The following is a 16,450-nucleotide window of genomic DNA, read 5'->3' as shown; positions in this document are numbered from 1 at the left end:
TGTAATCCCAGCTACAACGGAGGCTGAGGCAGGAGAATCACTTGAACCCAGGAGACAGAGGTTGCAGTGAGTCGAGATCACACTACTGCCCTCTAGCCTAGGCAACAGAGCGAGACTGTCTCAAAAAAAGAGAAAGAAAACATTTTATTTTAGGAATGTCAGGTGGGAGAGAAAGAATAATAGCAAAACCATGCAAATTCATTAATGCATTCAATTTTCCCCTGCTCTAGGAATGATTTGAACACTTAATCCATTTGCAGATTTGATTTCTATAACTAGGTTTAAGAGGAAAATATAGCCCTACTTAAAACAAAGTGGTCTAATTTTTCCCATTAGGGCTAGATGTAAGCAACACAGCTAGAGTAGATTGAGTTTATTATTGGGCACCTGTCTTGAATCCCAGTTATTTAGCAGTAGGCAAATTTCTTTCTTTTTTTTTTTTTTTTCCAAGGCTTACTTTCCCTGAGTGTGTAATAGGGATAATCAAAGACATTTAAAAACTTTGTGAGGTGCAGTTGAATCAATCTATGTGAAAGCTCTTATCACCGAGTAAGATCAATAGTCCTCAAAGTGTGCTCTGGAGAACCTTGGGAATCAATGAGGTCAAAATTATTTTTATGATAAAACTAAGATGTTATTTGACCTTTTTGCTTTCATTTTTTCACATGCTTACAGTGGAAGTTTCCAGAGACTACATGGTGCATGATATCCCAACAGAGTGACCGCAGAAGCAGGTGTGAGAGTATGTCTTCCAGTAAGCGAGATATTAAAGAAACTTGCGAAAATGTGAAATAATGTCACTCTTCCCACTAAACTGTTTTTGTTTCGGAAAATAATCATTTTTTTTTTTTTTTGTAAAAAATGTTATTATAACGTAGTAAGTTTTATTCTTTCTAAATTAATCTTTAAAAATGTTTTCAGTTTAATTTCTAATATGGTAAATATTGATAGATATAACCCACATAAACAAAAGTCCTTTTAGGTTCTCAATAATTGCTAAAAGTGTAGAGGGGTCCTGAGAACACCGAGTCTGAGACAAACCGAGTTAGATGCTGTCTCAAGTCCTTCTAGCTCTTCTAACCCACTAGTCCACTCTGCTGCTCAGGTGCCAGGTGTACCTGCTGGGTCTGCCCTCTTCAGCACCCCCATTTCACCCCAACCTTGTAGAGTATATCTGACAAACTGATCCTTCCGAAGAATAATCATGCCACTTTAACTTGCACCCACTTTACTGTTCTCAAAAACTTTTCATACACTTGATCTCATTTAATCCTGCAAGGTAGGTATTAAGCATATGGTAAGAAACTTTGAAAATGAGAAACTGGATTTCTAATTCTAATGCACATAATCCAGGGATTTGCTCATCTATATTGTTAGATCTGCCTGAAAATAAAAGGTAAGTGAGAAATGGTCATGGTGTATGTAGCAACCTGGATAATGGAATGGAGTGGATGTTCTAATCACCCCTTCTTCTGGTTTTCTTGTAATCAAGCAAGAGAGGGAGATTTATAAATGGATGGACATAGGGAGCCTACTTGAGAGGCCCTTTTTGCCCCCGCTTCACAGGATGGCAGCTCTACTGATGTCTCCCAGTTTTCTCTCATAGACCCAGACCTGCAAGAACTCGAGGGAATGGAAGATCTTGAAAGCTTCTAATTCACTGGCTGCTTCCAGCCCCAAGTGTGTGGTAATGGTTTCAGAGGGATTTGGAGAGAAACAGAACAGTCGAACTTATTCACCTCATCAAATGACTCCAGTTTTATTTTCCCCCCATAAAGATAGTCTAAACCTGTTCCCCTGCTTGTGAACTCAGAGTCCTTTTGGGGGACTCAGAAGAGTGTACATGTATATGTGTGAATAGTTTTCAAATGTTTCACACATGTATGTATAAATAATTTTCAGTCATTTGTGTATATTGTCATGATTAATTAAAAGCCCATTCATTTAAAAGCATCACGTTATAGCTTTCCCTCATTATACTCATACTAAAACTATTACTATCAAGGGGGATGAAATTTTCAGCAAAAGGAATCCTCATTTTTGAAAAGGTCAAGACTCATTGGCCTAAGCGGTAATCTGGAGCTCTATTGACAAAAGTGTAACAGTTTGAGCTACAGCCAAGTTTCACACCAACAATTTCCTCTCCTTATTTTAATGGTATATGGTGCCAGGGTAGTGCTTGCCTTTGACTCTTTAAAGAAAATGTGATGACAAGCAGCAAGTGTTCCAGCTACATACGCTGACACCTGCAGTTCTTGAGGGAGCGGTCCCAAGCCTTTTGTGAATTTGAAAGTACTTATACCAGCTCCTTATTTCCTTTTGAGCCCTTTCTCTATTGAGGGTTGTTATTTCCTAAGTATGCACTTATACCTCAAGCTATACTTCTTTTCAGAATTCATTTAAGATTTATGTCTCTCTCTTGCCAGGCGGAGTGGCTCACGCCTGTAATCCCAACACTTGGGGAGGCTGAGGCAGGCAGATCACTTGAGGTCAGGAGTTCGAGACAAGTCTGGCCAACCTGGTGAAACCCTGTGTCTACTAAAAATACAAAAATTAGCCAGGCATGGTGGTGGGTGCCTATAATCCCAGCTACTCGGGAAGCTGAGGCAGGAGAATTGCTTGAATCTGGGAGGTGGAGGTTGCAGTGAGCCAAGATCACGCCACTGCACTCCAGCCTGGGTGACAGCAAGCCTCCATCTCAATTTTAAAAAAAAAATTTTTTTTACGTCTCACTTGATTTTTTTTTTTTTTTTTCACGGAAAGCACAAAATTTTTACCACTTCTCAGATTTCCCACATCTGGCATGACAATAAAAGATCCACAAAACTTAGTCGTTATGTTCCAAAGTAGCCAACTGAGTAACGTTGCCAGATTTAGCAAATAAAAATACAGAATGCATAGTTAAATGTGAATGTCAGGTAAACATTCCTTGGTATCCATGGGGATTGGTGTCACGAACCCCTGAGAATACCAAAATCTGAGAATGCTCAGGTCCCTTGTAGAAAATAGCATAGTATTTGCATAGAACCTGCACACACCTCCCGTATACTTTAAATCATCTCCAGATTACTTATAACTAATAAAACGTAAATGTTATGTATTTGTCATACTATATATTTTTTTAAAATTGTATTTTAAAAAAATGTATTCAATCCACAGTTGGTTAAACCCACAGATGTGGAGCCCATGGATATAGTAGGCCAATTGTACAGGAATATCCCATGAAATATTTGGAAATACTTATACTAAAAACTTATTTGTTGTTTATCTGAAATTCAAATTTAAGTGGGCATTCTGTGTTTTATCTGGCAACCCTAAAATTAACTTGTTCCAGTATGGAAGACTTTCTGCTTGAGGATTTAAAATTTACAGCTTCATGGAGGTGGCCATTTTTACCTGTCACGAGCCTTCATGGGTTCCTGCAAATAGTAACTCTGCTGAATTTTGTATCTGTGAATGCCAAGAAAGTATTTTATTGGCCACTCAAGTATTGTTTTCTAACCCTAAGAAGTAAACTCATCTAGGAGCTTTATAAAAGCCTCCTTTAATTGAAATATATAAATATATATAGTATATATATAGTATGTAATATTTATATATTATATTCCTTTTGTAAGAACAGTTATAACAATTACATTACATGTTATATATATGTATTTTCTTTTTTTACATCTCCCTTGTTCTAAAAAAAAGGAATCTAAGGTGTCTTATAAAATACATATACATAACATATCTAGAAAAAAGTGAATGAAAGAGGTAAATAGGAAATCTGGTTGGGAAATTAAGATGAAACCAGGAATGAAGTTAGGATACAAAATAGAGATCCGCAGGGCTTGGACAGCTGATGTGTAGGGGGCTGGCACAGAGTCAGCTCTGGGCTTTTGCACAGCTGATGTAAACAAGGCCTCTGTAGTGGCACATTTCACAGTGTCCATAAAATAAAGCAAGCCGCTTGATAAGGAGTCATTCAGCTCTTCCTGGTTTTGATCTGAGAAAATCCTCTTGACACAGTTAATCCAGTGACTAACGCTCCTTGTAAGAGTTTTTTTGTACAGTGCAACAACTATTTTCTAGGGTCTCAATGTTTGCCAGTGGCAAAATGCACCAATGCAAAGCACTAATTCTTCAGATGTCAAAAGAGTGAAATCTAGTTATATAGTTCTCTGATGACTTACTAAATAAATAGTAGTAATAAGGATGATGTTGGCAAAAACAATAATCATCATAATAAATGCCTGCTAGGCATTGAGCATCTGCTCTGTGCTAGGCAATTACATTTAACCTGTATGATAATCCTGAAAAATAATCATTACCTCTTTCTCTCTCTTTTTTTAACAAATGAAGAAATTGAGGCTAAAAATTATATACCAGTCACGAAACTGGTACATGGCAGAGCTGTGATTTTAACCCCGGCTTGTCTGATTAAAGCCTGGCTCTTTCAGAGAATGGGAAAGGGCTTACATTTTTTGTGGGTTTCAAAACTAACATTTAGTTCTTTTCCAATTATGAAAGTAATACCTGTTTATTTAGAAAATAGAAAAAATGGGAAAAGAAAGAAGAAAAAAGATTACCCATACTTTCATTATCGGAAAAAAATAAAGGTCATTTGTAGGCCCTGGTAATGGGGAAAAGATAGAGAGGACGCAGTCCTTAATGACGAAGGATGAGAATGAGAAAGGCATTTTAAACTATAAACCCAGTTTTGTTTATTCTTTTTCTCCCAACTAACTTGATTGGTATATTAGGTTTGGAAAACCTGGATTCTTGGTTTTGCCTTGCTAAACACTGGTTCTGGGACTTTCTGAAGTCCTTTTGCCAGGTCCCCTTGCCCACACCTCCAGGGCTCTTTTTTCCTTCAGTGGAAAATGAAAGATCGATGGGTAGTATTTCTTGAAGAGTTACCCATGGGAGTGTTGAAAACCCTGATGACTTGTCCTAATCCAGGCCAAGTGAATCAAAATCTCAGGGGCCAGGGGTTGGGAATCTGCATTTCCCAAGATTCGGAGCCAACTGCTGCTCTCTAAAAATTGAGAAGCAGAGCAGCACAGGGCTCCTGCTCAAACAGGCCTTGGGATCTGAAGGCTCTGCATTCACCCTGAACGGCAGGAGATGGAATACCAAGGCAGGCATTTTTACTTGGAAACAACCTTTGAGGTTATTCAACCTCAGTCCTGGGCATGGCCTTCATCCTTGGCCTGTTGCTATACTTCACCTGTAGGCGCCCAGGTTGATGCAGCTTATTCCCAGGTTGTATCTGGATCGGATGAACCCTGGCTGAATCTCCAGTGCTCGTGTGTAGGCCTCCACGGCTTCCTCGCTGCGGTCTCCATTCGCCAAGGTCGCCCCAAGACGGTTCCATAGTGAATAGTCCTGATGACAAAATCAGAACTTTCTAACAACCCAGTACAAGGCACAATGACAGAGCATTCCTGTATTTCTCCACAGAGAAAGGAAGATGGCTAAAAATATATGCAGTGCTCATGGATGGAGACCATGGCCAGGTGAATTACTAAAAAAATCTTCATGGACAATTTTGTCAAATGACTTTCACTCGTCAACGAACAGCTACCATTTGATGTTGTCACCTAATTAGTGTTTCTATTTTAGGTATTTCAATATTAACAGCCACAGTAGCACATTATTAGTACCATCACTTTAAACCATTGGAGTCAGGGAAAGAAAGTGTAGAAGAAATGTAGACGGTGTAGCCTGTGAAAACGTGTTTGTTACAGAGAAGGTTGTGGTTTCTTGCTGTGCTGTGCTATCTTACCTCTGGCCGAACAGTTAAGGCAGCGTTAAATGCATCTATTGCTCTATTAAATTCTCCACTCAGGTGGAACAGAACCCCTAGACCTGTCTGTAGGTCTGGGTCGATCGTATCTCCATTTTGGTGGGCAGCTTCCAGATATAATTCCTTCACTCCTTCCAGAACAGAGCTACAAGAGAAAAAAAATTAGATTTGTAATCCAAATAGAACATTAACGATTTACTGTTAAATCTCTTGACTCTATTTCAAGAAGTCTCTTCGTTACAGACTGGAAAATTTTGCTTAAAATACCTTAACTTAATGAGAGGACTATGAATGCTGAATGTTTTAAAATATGGTTGATTTTCATGAACTATTTTGTTGTACACAAATACAGACTGTGCTAAGTAAGGTCTTCACGAGGAGAGTTCTGTTGACTCTATGAGTGCCAGTGTGGAAAACCCCACAGCTAAGTTTCCCAAGGGCTCAATGAGAAAGGATTTATTGCTGATAGAAAGGATTTATTGCTGATAGAAAACAAAATTTCTAGAAAACCAGACTTTCATTTTCCCCATTCCTAATTCTCAGGCTGGATAAAACTTGGAGCATTCGTATTTATTATACTTCACCTTGGGTGAATTATGTGTCCAAAGCATTTGACTTTAAAATGTGGCACTCACATAAATGTCTGTGAGTGCCCACAATGTAGATCATGTGCCCGAAGGCTGGCCCTGGTCTAAGCATTAATCTTTCTAATGAGTGATGCTCCTCCAGCAGAATACTGTCCTGCAAACCATTCTGGAGTGGGTGGTGTCAGGGCTGTGAGGCTCATTGTTGCCCTTTAGGTGATTCATTGTACATATGGGTGTAAACTGCCAGCTGTAATATACTGAGAAAGGTACCTGTCAACTGGGGACTTAGACATCCGCCGGGTGAGGCCTGGAGATCCCTTCTTGCTTTTCACAAGGTATTTGTACTTTGGATTTTGCTTAATCCAATTCTTCAGAGCTTCGCAGGCATCCTGTTGATGGCCAGTGTTAGTATAACTCACAGCCAAGGCCATCAAAGCTTTTAAGTTGTTGGGCTGTAATTCTAAGCACCTGAAAGAAAAAAAGGAGCCAATTTCAGATTTTTTTTTTTTTTTTTTTTTTTGGAGCCACAATCCAACAGTTCTTCAGAAAATGTGGAGGTTCTTTATTAACTAAATACTGCAAAAGCATTGGTAAACTTGCTTATGTCAAATCCTGGAAAGCACCATATTTATCTACATAAAATGGAGACCTCAGCATATTTTAAGAAAGTTAAAACTTACCCTAATGATTGCTAGGTTTGGTAATTTTAATAAGTAGCTTTAAAACTATGTGGCTTATCCCTGCACTTAATCTAATGAGATCTAATGAGAAATAGGGGATATCATTATTTTAATGCTGCTTTTTTTTTTTTTTTCTTAGACAGAGTCTCACTCTGTCACTGAAGCTGGAGTGTGATCTGGGCTCACTGCAACCTCTGCCACCTGGACTCAAGCGATTCTCCTGCCTCAGCCTCCCGAATAGCTGGGGTTACAGATGCCCACCACATCCGGCTAATTTTGTATTTTTAGTAGAGACAAGGTTTCCGTGTTGGCCAGTCTGGTCTCAAACTCCTGACCTCAAGTGACCCACCTGCTTCACCTCCCAAAGTGCTGGGATTACAGGTGTAAGCCACCACACCTGGCCTCTACTACCAATATATTAAATATCTATTATCCCCAAAGAGAACTGACTTGAATGTAGACATCTAGATATGAAAGATTGTACAGTCTTTTGCAAAGGAGAGGGAAATCCCTGTGTTTTCAGAACTACTGATGTGGGTTTACAGGAGACACAGGCTAAAGCTACTCCCCCTCATTCTATTATTGGCCTCTAGCAAGGGATTTTCAAACTGAAGTGCATGTGAATCATCTGGGGGGGGGTTTTAGAAAATCTGCATTCTGATCCAGTAGGCCTACTGGGGTGGGCCTGGGATTGTGCAGGTTTGACAAGTTCTCAGGTGATGATGAGGTCTCTGGATAAGACTTTGAGGAGCAAGCCCTAGGCAGTACCTAATACCACTCTGTGGTGGGCCTAATCTCTCAGAAGCTTATCAACACTGGGTAGAGAGATTCTTAACTCTATATGCACATTACAAATGCCAGGGAGTTTTAAAACTATTGCTGCTTGGTTCCCAGCCCTGATCAATTAAATGATCATCTCTGGACTGTGCTTGGGCATCAATTTTCCCCTCCAAATGATTCTAATGTGCATGTGTATATAGGGTTAAGAACCACTGACTCAGAGCTCCAGATTTGGAGTCAGGTGATGAGGGTTTAAGTTCTGTCTCTGTTACATGCTCTCTGTGTGACCTTGACCTTTCCTGATCCCCAATTCTCTCATCTGTAGGAAAAGGCTCTGACAGCAGGGCCATACCACAGGCACCATTACTTCATCAGATGCCAACAGAATCTTGAAATCTAGGATTCCAAGATTGTAAAGCCCTAGAATTTCAACAGTCTAGAATTCTTACAATCTGAGATTCCAAAGCCATAGGATTTATACACATACATTATGTATGTACATTCATATAAATACCATACATATAACAGATGGAATATATGTGTGCATATATATGTATACATGCACACACATATATATTCTCTTCCTATAGCACTATATTAAAGGTACTTACAAGAAAAGGTAGGGAAAGTGGAAGTCTATTTGGTAGAGGCTACTTTTCCAGGATTTAAATAGGAGCTCTAATTAAGTAGAGTGTAATGTTAAACACACCCACTGTTCCCATCCCTCCCGCCCCAATGTCATCCAGACCATTAGTCAGTACTCCACTTTTTTTTTTTTAAGAATATTTTCAGATGTTTCAGCAGGTTAAAACGTTAAAAGGAATTATTTATTCAATGAGTCTACTTTACGAGTGGGTTTAACACAGGCTTTCTCTGGTGCCAGTGAATGTCCATTGATTTGTAGATAGCAAGACATTGTTAGGAACATTACTTCATTATAAGTTGTTTTTCAGAGCTAAGTGTGAGTGATATGCGGTATCTCAGCACTTATCCTTTACAAATTCTTTACACTGTACTTCAGTAAAGATCAAAAGACAAATCTGAAACAGGAAGTTCATTAACAAGTGTCCACCAGGCCCATGATTTTGCACTTAGCTTCGTTTACCTCTGGAGGGCGACAATAGCTGCTTGTTCATTTTCATTCTCTGCCTGGGTTATCCCGAGGAACTGCCATGCCTACGAAAGACAACTGATGTTAATATTGCAAGATGAAGCAGAATTACTCATGTGCTTCAGTTGGTTGTTGACCTATGATGGATCCCCTATGCAGAGAAACCTGTCTCAGATGTGACTGCTGTATAAAAGGGAAAAATATTATATGCATTTCTTCATTTGAACTCTCTTGTGATATCTGGGTCAAGATCCTTTGTCATTATTTCCAAACTCGTTCAGTATTTATCCTTTTCTATAACCCGGTGCGATGGAAACCTCTGAATTTCTGAGATTTTATTATATTAGGTATCTTAAAACCAAAAGATAAATATATAAAATTATACAATTGTGAGGGAAAGGGGTGGAAAAATAACCCAGAAATGTAGCTAAATGAAGTTTACAATAAGGAATCTCAAGATATACAATATTAACTTAGCTTGTATGAATGAAAGTCAGTTACTAGAAGAATTCACAGGAGATTTAGGAACTAGGAAAAGCAAAACAAAATCTCCTATGATGTGTTCATTCCTCTAATATAATCACTGTTAAAATGCACAAAACACATATAAACACAATCATAATGTAGATATAATTTGATAGTCTACATTTATACATTCCATTGTACCTTAAGCTCTTTTCATGTTTTACAAAATCCTCATAATTTTAATTTGAATTTTGTTGAATGGATATTCCATTATTTACTCAATAATTCCCTTATCGCTTTAAGTTGGTTGCAATTGTTTGCTATTGTAAATAACATGAAGAACATCTTCAAGCAGATAGCTTATGTTTTTATATCTAGAATCAAAGTTTTTAACATAGCAAATTTTTCTCTATATACTCATAAGAACAATAACTCTCACACTGTTACAAGAGTAATACAAGCAGAAACCTCTCATTACACACATTGTCTTCAAATTTGACACTCCCCAAACACTTTTACACACTCCTCAAACATTATTTTAGATAATACCATTTTAAAACAAAACTCTAGGAAAGCACAGTTATCTTAAGGTGCCATTTGAATGGTACAGGCTTTTCCTCTCATGGGTTATTATTACATACACCTTATGAACTCATCAAAACACCGATTATTCCCCCTCCAAATAGCCTTGATTCTTTTAAATCTCTTAAACATACAGACAGCAACCTCTATTTTGATTTCCCCTTCCATATATCTTAGAATGCTTCTTAAGAAAAGACTGATGAGATAGTCTTTCTCTGGGGGTGTTTTCTAGCCTTTGGCCATGGTGTCATTTTCACTGTCTGCAGTGTTATTACCTTAACTTTGAGGTCTCCATAGATTCAGAAGCCCTGGGTCCTTGTCTGGGATTTGTTAGTTACCAAAGGCCCTCATTTTCTCATTTATGAATCTGAGATCATAATATGTCCTTAAAAAAATCTTCCAGGGCTGTTATGTCAAATAATGTAATATATTTGAAAACACCTTGTAAAATACATAGCATTTACAAACGTAAGATGACATTATTATTTTTAGGGGGCGGCCTATAGTTTCATATCAGTGTAATAATTTCCTCTTCTACAATGGGCATATATCTTTTATTTTATTTTATTTTATTTTTGAGACAGTCTTGCTCTGTCACTGAGGCTGGAGTGCAGTGGCACAATTTTGGCTCACTGCAACCTCCGCCTGCTGGTTCAAGTGATTCTCCCACCTCAGCCTCCCGAGTAGCTGGGATTACAGGCATGAGCCATCCCACCCAGCTAATTTTTTTTTTTTTTGTATTTTTAGTAGAGACAGGGTTTCGCCACGTTGGCCAAGCTGGTCTTGAACTCCTGGCCTGAAGTGATCCGCCCACCTCGGCTTCCCAAAGTGCTAGGATTACAGGCATGAGGCAGCACGCTTGGCCTATCTTTTAAAAATTCTAATATTTTGGTTCAGAATTTCAGATTTCAGTTCAATCCCATTTCACTGTAAGCCTTTTGACCAACACGATATTACAAGATTTAACTAGTGATCAGTTTACTCATTCTTCTTACATAAAGTACAACCAATAATAAAAATGAAGGCTAAATATTGATGTGCCAGGCACTGAGCTGAGCGCTTTATTTGTGTGGACTAATTTAATCCTCCCAACACCCAATGAGATAGTTACTGTTAGGATTTGGACTAATTTAATCCTCGCAACACCCAATGAGATAGTTACTGTTAGGATTTCCATGTTACAGATGAGGAAACTGAAACTTAGAGGGTTTAAATGATTTGCCCCAGGTCCCATGGCTAACAGGTAGAACAGGGATCTGAACCTATGCAGTTGGGATAGCACAGCCTAGATGCCTAACCACTATTCTACATTGTATTCTCAGCACCAGTATATATATCTGTCTCTAAAATTTCTGCAGATTCCCTTGGGAATATTCCGTATATGATTCCTGAAAATTACTCACAAATGAAAGAAGAAACCATTATACTGACACTACCTTATGATAGGCCTTCACAGGTTTAGAAATCTAGGGGACTAGTACTGCAGAAGCTTTTTGGTGGTCTCCCAGCCTCTGTCTCTAATCACTCTTCTCATCTCTGAGAAATGGGTTTTTCTAACATGCAATCTGTTGGTATGCCTCTTCTGAGTACAGGACCCTAGTGGTTTCCCATGGCTTTCAGATGAATTTCAAATTATTGCTTAACTCTTCTTGCCTTCCCTCTACCATTCTCTCCTCCCCTCTTCCACTTAACATGATGCTTCATGCCCTTCTGCCTATCCACATAGCACTCCCTTGTAACAGAAACTTGACTACCCTATTGCCTTTAATTCCTGCACCCACCCTGGCTCCACTTGTGCAGAAAGGCTGGATGCTTTCTAGTCTCCCAGCATCCTGTGCACACTCTGACGTTGCATTTATTTCACTACTTTGAATTTTTTTCCTTGTCTTCCCAGATACACCATAAATATGTTTTCTACCTGATATGTTTTCTCAGCTTTTCCATATTTTAAGCCAGGACCTGGTATAATTTTTGGGACATAGTATGTGTTCAATAAATGTGGAGTGAGTAAACCAAGGGTGATGTAGAGTGTGACACAAGAGCCAGACATCACTATACACTGTCCCTTCAAAACTACTGCTGGGCACGGTGGCTCATCCCTGTATTCCCAGCACTTTGGGAGGCCAAGGCCGGTGGATCACCTGAGGTCAGGAGTTCGAGACCAGCCTGACCAACATGGTGAGACTCCATCTCTACTAGAAATACAAAAATTAGCTGGGCATGGTGACAGGCACCTGTAATCTCAGCTACTTGGGATGCTGAGGCAGGAGAATCTCTTGAACCTGGGAGGTGGAGGTTGCAGTGAGCCGAGATTGTGCCATTTCACTCCAGCCTGGTTGACAGAGCAAGACTCAGTCTCAAAAACAGAAAACTACTGATAAGCTTCCAGGTTGGTAATTTTGATTTTTCTTTTCCTGTCCCCAACCTTTATTTATAGGCACTGTAAACTGATTAGAAATTTGGTTAGAAAACAGGTACCTATATGTAACTTTCAAACAAGTAGACCCAGCTAGGTTAACTCCTCTGGGAACCTTTACTTGATGAAAAGGCGACCCAGCAGAGTTCTGTGTTATCTGTCCCTCATTAGCACATGCCCTTTCTGAGACTGGCAGAATGAAGGCAGAAGGACACCTCTGCATCTCCAGGGTCCTGAAGAATTGCTGCTTCCATGAACAGGATGGTGACTGGCAGGTCCCCTTCCTTCAGCCTTTTTAAGCCTTCCTCAAATGCTCCAGGCCAGTCCTTGAAGGGGTTTTCAGTGTGAAAGTAATATCCCTGCAACACAGAAAAAGGCCAGTGCATGAGCCATTGATTTCTCTTTTCATTCTTACATTCAGTAGGTTCTCATTAAAAAGTCAGGAAACAACAGATGCTGGAGAGGATATGGAGAAATAGGAATGCTTTTACACTGTCGGTGGGAGTGTAAATTAGTTCAACCATTGCGGAAGACAGTGTGGTGATTCCTCAAGGATCTAGAACCAGATATATCATTTGACCCAGCAATCTCATTACTGAGTATATACCCAAAGGATTATAAATCATTCTGCTATAAAGACACATGCACATGTATGTTTATTGCAGCACTATTCACAATAGCAAAGACTTGGAACCAAACCAAATGCCCATCAATGATAGACTGGATAAAGAAAATGTGGCACATATACACCATGGAATACTATGCAGCCATAAAAAAGGATGAGTTCATGTCCTTTGCAGGGATGTGGATGAAGCTGGAAACCTTCATTCTCAGCAAACTAACACAGGAACAGAAAATCAAACACCATATGTCCTCACTCATAAGTGGGAGTTGAACTGTGAGAACACATGGACACAGGGAGGGGAACATCACACACTGGGGCCTGTTGTGGGGTGGGGGACTAGGGGAGGGATACCATTAGGAAAAATACTTAATGTAGATGATGGGTTGATGGGTGCAGCAAACCACCATGGCCCGTGTATACCTGTGTATCAAACCTGCATGTTCTGCACATGTATCTCAGAACTTAAAGCATAATAAAAATTTTTAAATTAAATTAATTTTGATTATTTAGTTTTTCATTTTAAATTTAAATTTCTGCTTTTCCTTATTATGAATATAGTACTTTTTCATAGTATAAAATTTAGGTAATACTAAATAATATAAAAAGATACAAAGTTACCTATAATGCCANTAGGGGAGGGATACCATTAGGAAAATACTTAATGTAGATGATGGGTTGATGGGTGCAGCAAACCACCATGGCCCGTGTATACCTGTGTATCAAACCTGCATGTTCTGCACATGTATCTCAGAACTTAAAGCATAATAAAATTTTAAATTAAATTAATTTTGATTATTTAGTTTTCATTTTAAATTTAAATTTCTGCTTTTCCTTATTATGAATATAGTACTTTTCATAGTATAAAATTTAGGTAATACTAAATAATATAAAAGATACAAAGTTACCTATAATGCCACAACGTAGATATAAGCACTGCTAATATTTTTGATTTTGCTTTTGTCTGATATCTTTTGGTTTTTTTGTTTTAACAATTTCCCCTCAAGATTTTAAAAATACTCTTTAGACATGCTTTTGCTAAGTGCTACCACCCATCCCCCAAAATATGAATCCTACATACTGTATATCTGTTTATCTACTATGGCCCTTTGGAGAACTACAAGCCATTGTCACAACTAATAATTTTTTTTTGCCTTCACCCTGAACCAGTTTTTGCCTACTGGGGGCTATATTGCCCCTGTTGAGAATGCATGTTTTAAAGTTAAAGATCTTTTTTTTAATTGAAAAAATTTAAAGAATATTTAGTGTACAAATAACTGGTATTTTCCATGAGTATATAAATTAAACAAATAGGCACATATTACATACACAGACTTATAGCTTAGGCCTCACTTAGTTTTATATTGTGATTTCTCTATGTTATTAAAATTATTCCTATGGATATGCTATATTTATTTACTCAATCCCCTATTGATGAACATTCAGGTTATTTTAATTTTTTTGTTATCATAAATAAAACCATGGTGAAAGCCTCATGCATAAATCTTTGCTACATTTACTTATTACCTTAGGATAGACTCCCAGAGGGATTTATTAGGTTAAAGGTTATGAGCTATTTTTAAGCCCTTGAAATGTGTAGCTAAATTGTCTTTGAAAAAATTTGCCCCAACTTAAACTGTCATCTGAAGTATATGAGAGATGTTACTTGTTGCAATTTTACTTGCATAGATTTTCATAAAATCCTTTAAATTTGGTAGGTACAAATAAGCTAGTGTGTTGATGGTGTTACTAAGGTTTAAGAGTAGATCAAGTTGGGGGGGCGCCCAAGATGGCTGAATAGGAACAGCTCCAGCCTACAGCTCCCAGCATGAGCGACACAGAAGATGGGTGATTTCTGCATTTTCAACTGAGGTACTGGGTTCATCTCACTGGGGCGTGTCAGACAGTCGATGCTGGTCCGTGGGTGCAGCCCGACCAGCGAGAGCTGAAGCAGAGTGAGGCATCGCCTCACCTGGGAAGCGCAAGGGGGAAGAGAATTCCTTTTCCTAGCCAAGGGAAATTGAGACACACAACACCTGGAAAATTGGGTAACTCCTACCCTAATACTGAGCTTTACCAAGGGTCTTAGTAAACAGCACACCAGGAGATTATATCTCACACCTGGCCTGGAGAGTCCCACGCCCATGGAGCCTCCCTCATTGCTAGCACAGCAGTAGGAGATCTAACTGCAAGGTGGCAGTAAGGCTGGGGGAGGGGTGCCCACCATTGCTGAGGCTTAAGTAGGTAAACAAAGCTGCAGGGAAGCTCGAATTGGGTGGAGCCCACCACAGCTCAAGGAGGCCTGCCTGCCTCTGTAGACTCCACCTCTGGGGACAGGGCATAGCTAAACAAAAAGCAGCAGAAACCTCTGCAGAGGTAAAAGTCCCTGTCTGACAGCTTTGAAGAGAGCAGTGGTTCTCCCAGCATGGAGGTTGAGATCTGAGAACAGACAGACTGCCTGATCAAGTGGGTCCCTGACCCCTGAGTAGCCTAACTGGGAGACATCCCCCACTAGGTGCAGACCGACACCTCACACCTCACACTGCTGGGTACACCCCTGAGACAAACCTTACAGAGCAAGAATCGGACAGCAACACTCACTGTTCAGCAATATTCTATCTTCTGCAGTCTCCACTGCTGATACCCAGGCAAACAGGGTCTGGAGTGGGCCTCAAGCAAACTCCAACAGATCTGCAGCTGAGGGTCCTGATTGTTGGAAGGAAAACTAACAAACAGAAAGGACATCCACACCAAAATCCCATCAGTACGTCACCATCACCAAAGACCAAAGGCAGATAAAACCACAAAGATGGGGAAAAAGCAGTGCAGAAAAGCTGGAAATTCAAAAAAAAAGAGCAAATCTCCCCCTCCAAAAGAACACAGCTAATTGCCAGCAACTGAACAAAGCTGGATGGAGAATGACTTTGATGAGTTGAGAGAAGAAGGCTTCAGTCAATCAAACTTCTCAGAGCTAAAGGAGGAACTACGTAACCAGTGCAAAGCAACTAAAAACCTTGAAAAAAGAATGGATGAATGGATAACTAGAATAATCAATGCAGAGAAGACCTTAAAAGAACTGATAGAGATGAAAACCATGACACGAGAACTACGTGACAAATGCACAAGCTTCAGTAACCGACTCGATCAACTGGAAGAAAGAATATCAGTGATTGAAGATCAAATGAATGAAATGAAGCAAGAAGAGAAGTGTAGAGAAAACAGAGTAAAAAGAAATGAACAAAGCCTCCAAGAAATATGGGATTATGTGAAAAGACCAAATCTACGTCTGATTGGTGTGCCTGAAAGTGATGGGGAAAATGGAACCAAGTTGGAAAACACACTGCAGGATATCATCCAGGAGAACTTCCCCAAACTAGTAAGGCAGGCCAACATTCAAATTCAGGAAATACAGAGAA

At 39.3% G+C, this 16,450-nt stretch overlaps 1 protein-coding gene across 2 annotated transcripts in view; it reads right to left on the bottom strand.

Moving 5' to 3' along the window:
- PEX5L (peroxisomal biogenesis factor 5 like) overlaps positions 1-16,450 on the bottom strand; it is a 186,139-nt gene that overhangs the window by 7,403 nt on the left and 162,286 nt on the right. For both annotated transcript variants that reach the window (XM_017877125.1, XM_017877118.1), the window contains exons 10-14: positions 12,628-12,771; positions 8,944-9,014; positions 6,649-6,846; positions 5,771-5,936; positions 5,213-5,370 (exon numbers count right to left, since the gene is read on the bottom strand). In XM_017877125.1, the coding sequence (XP_017732614.1) occupies positions 5,213-5,370; positions 5,771-5,936; positions 6,649-6,846; positions 8,944-9,014; positions 12,628-12,771 (737 nt within the window). The remainder of the gene's footprint in view (positions 1-5,212; positions 5,371-5,770; positions 5,937-6,648; positions 6,847-8,943; positions 9,015-12,627; positions 12,772-16,450) is intronic.

The sequence above is a fragment of the Rhinopithecus bieti genome, unplaced genomic scaffold, assembly GCF_001698545.2.
Source record: "Rhinopithecus bieti isolate Rb0 unplaced genomic scaffold, ASM169854v2 scaffold_76, whole genome shotgun sequence".
Lineage (NCBI taxonomy): Eukaryota > Metazoa > Chordata > Mammalia > Primates > Cercopithecidae > Rhinopithecus > Rhinopithecus bieti.
The sequence above is the reverse complement of the archived record's forward strand: the minus strand, read 5'-3'. Positions and strand labels throughout refer to the sequence as shown.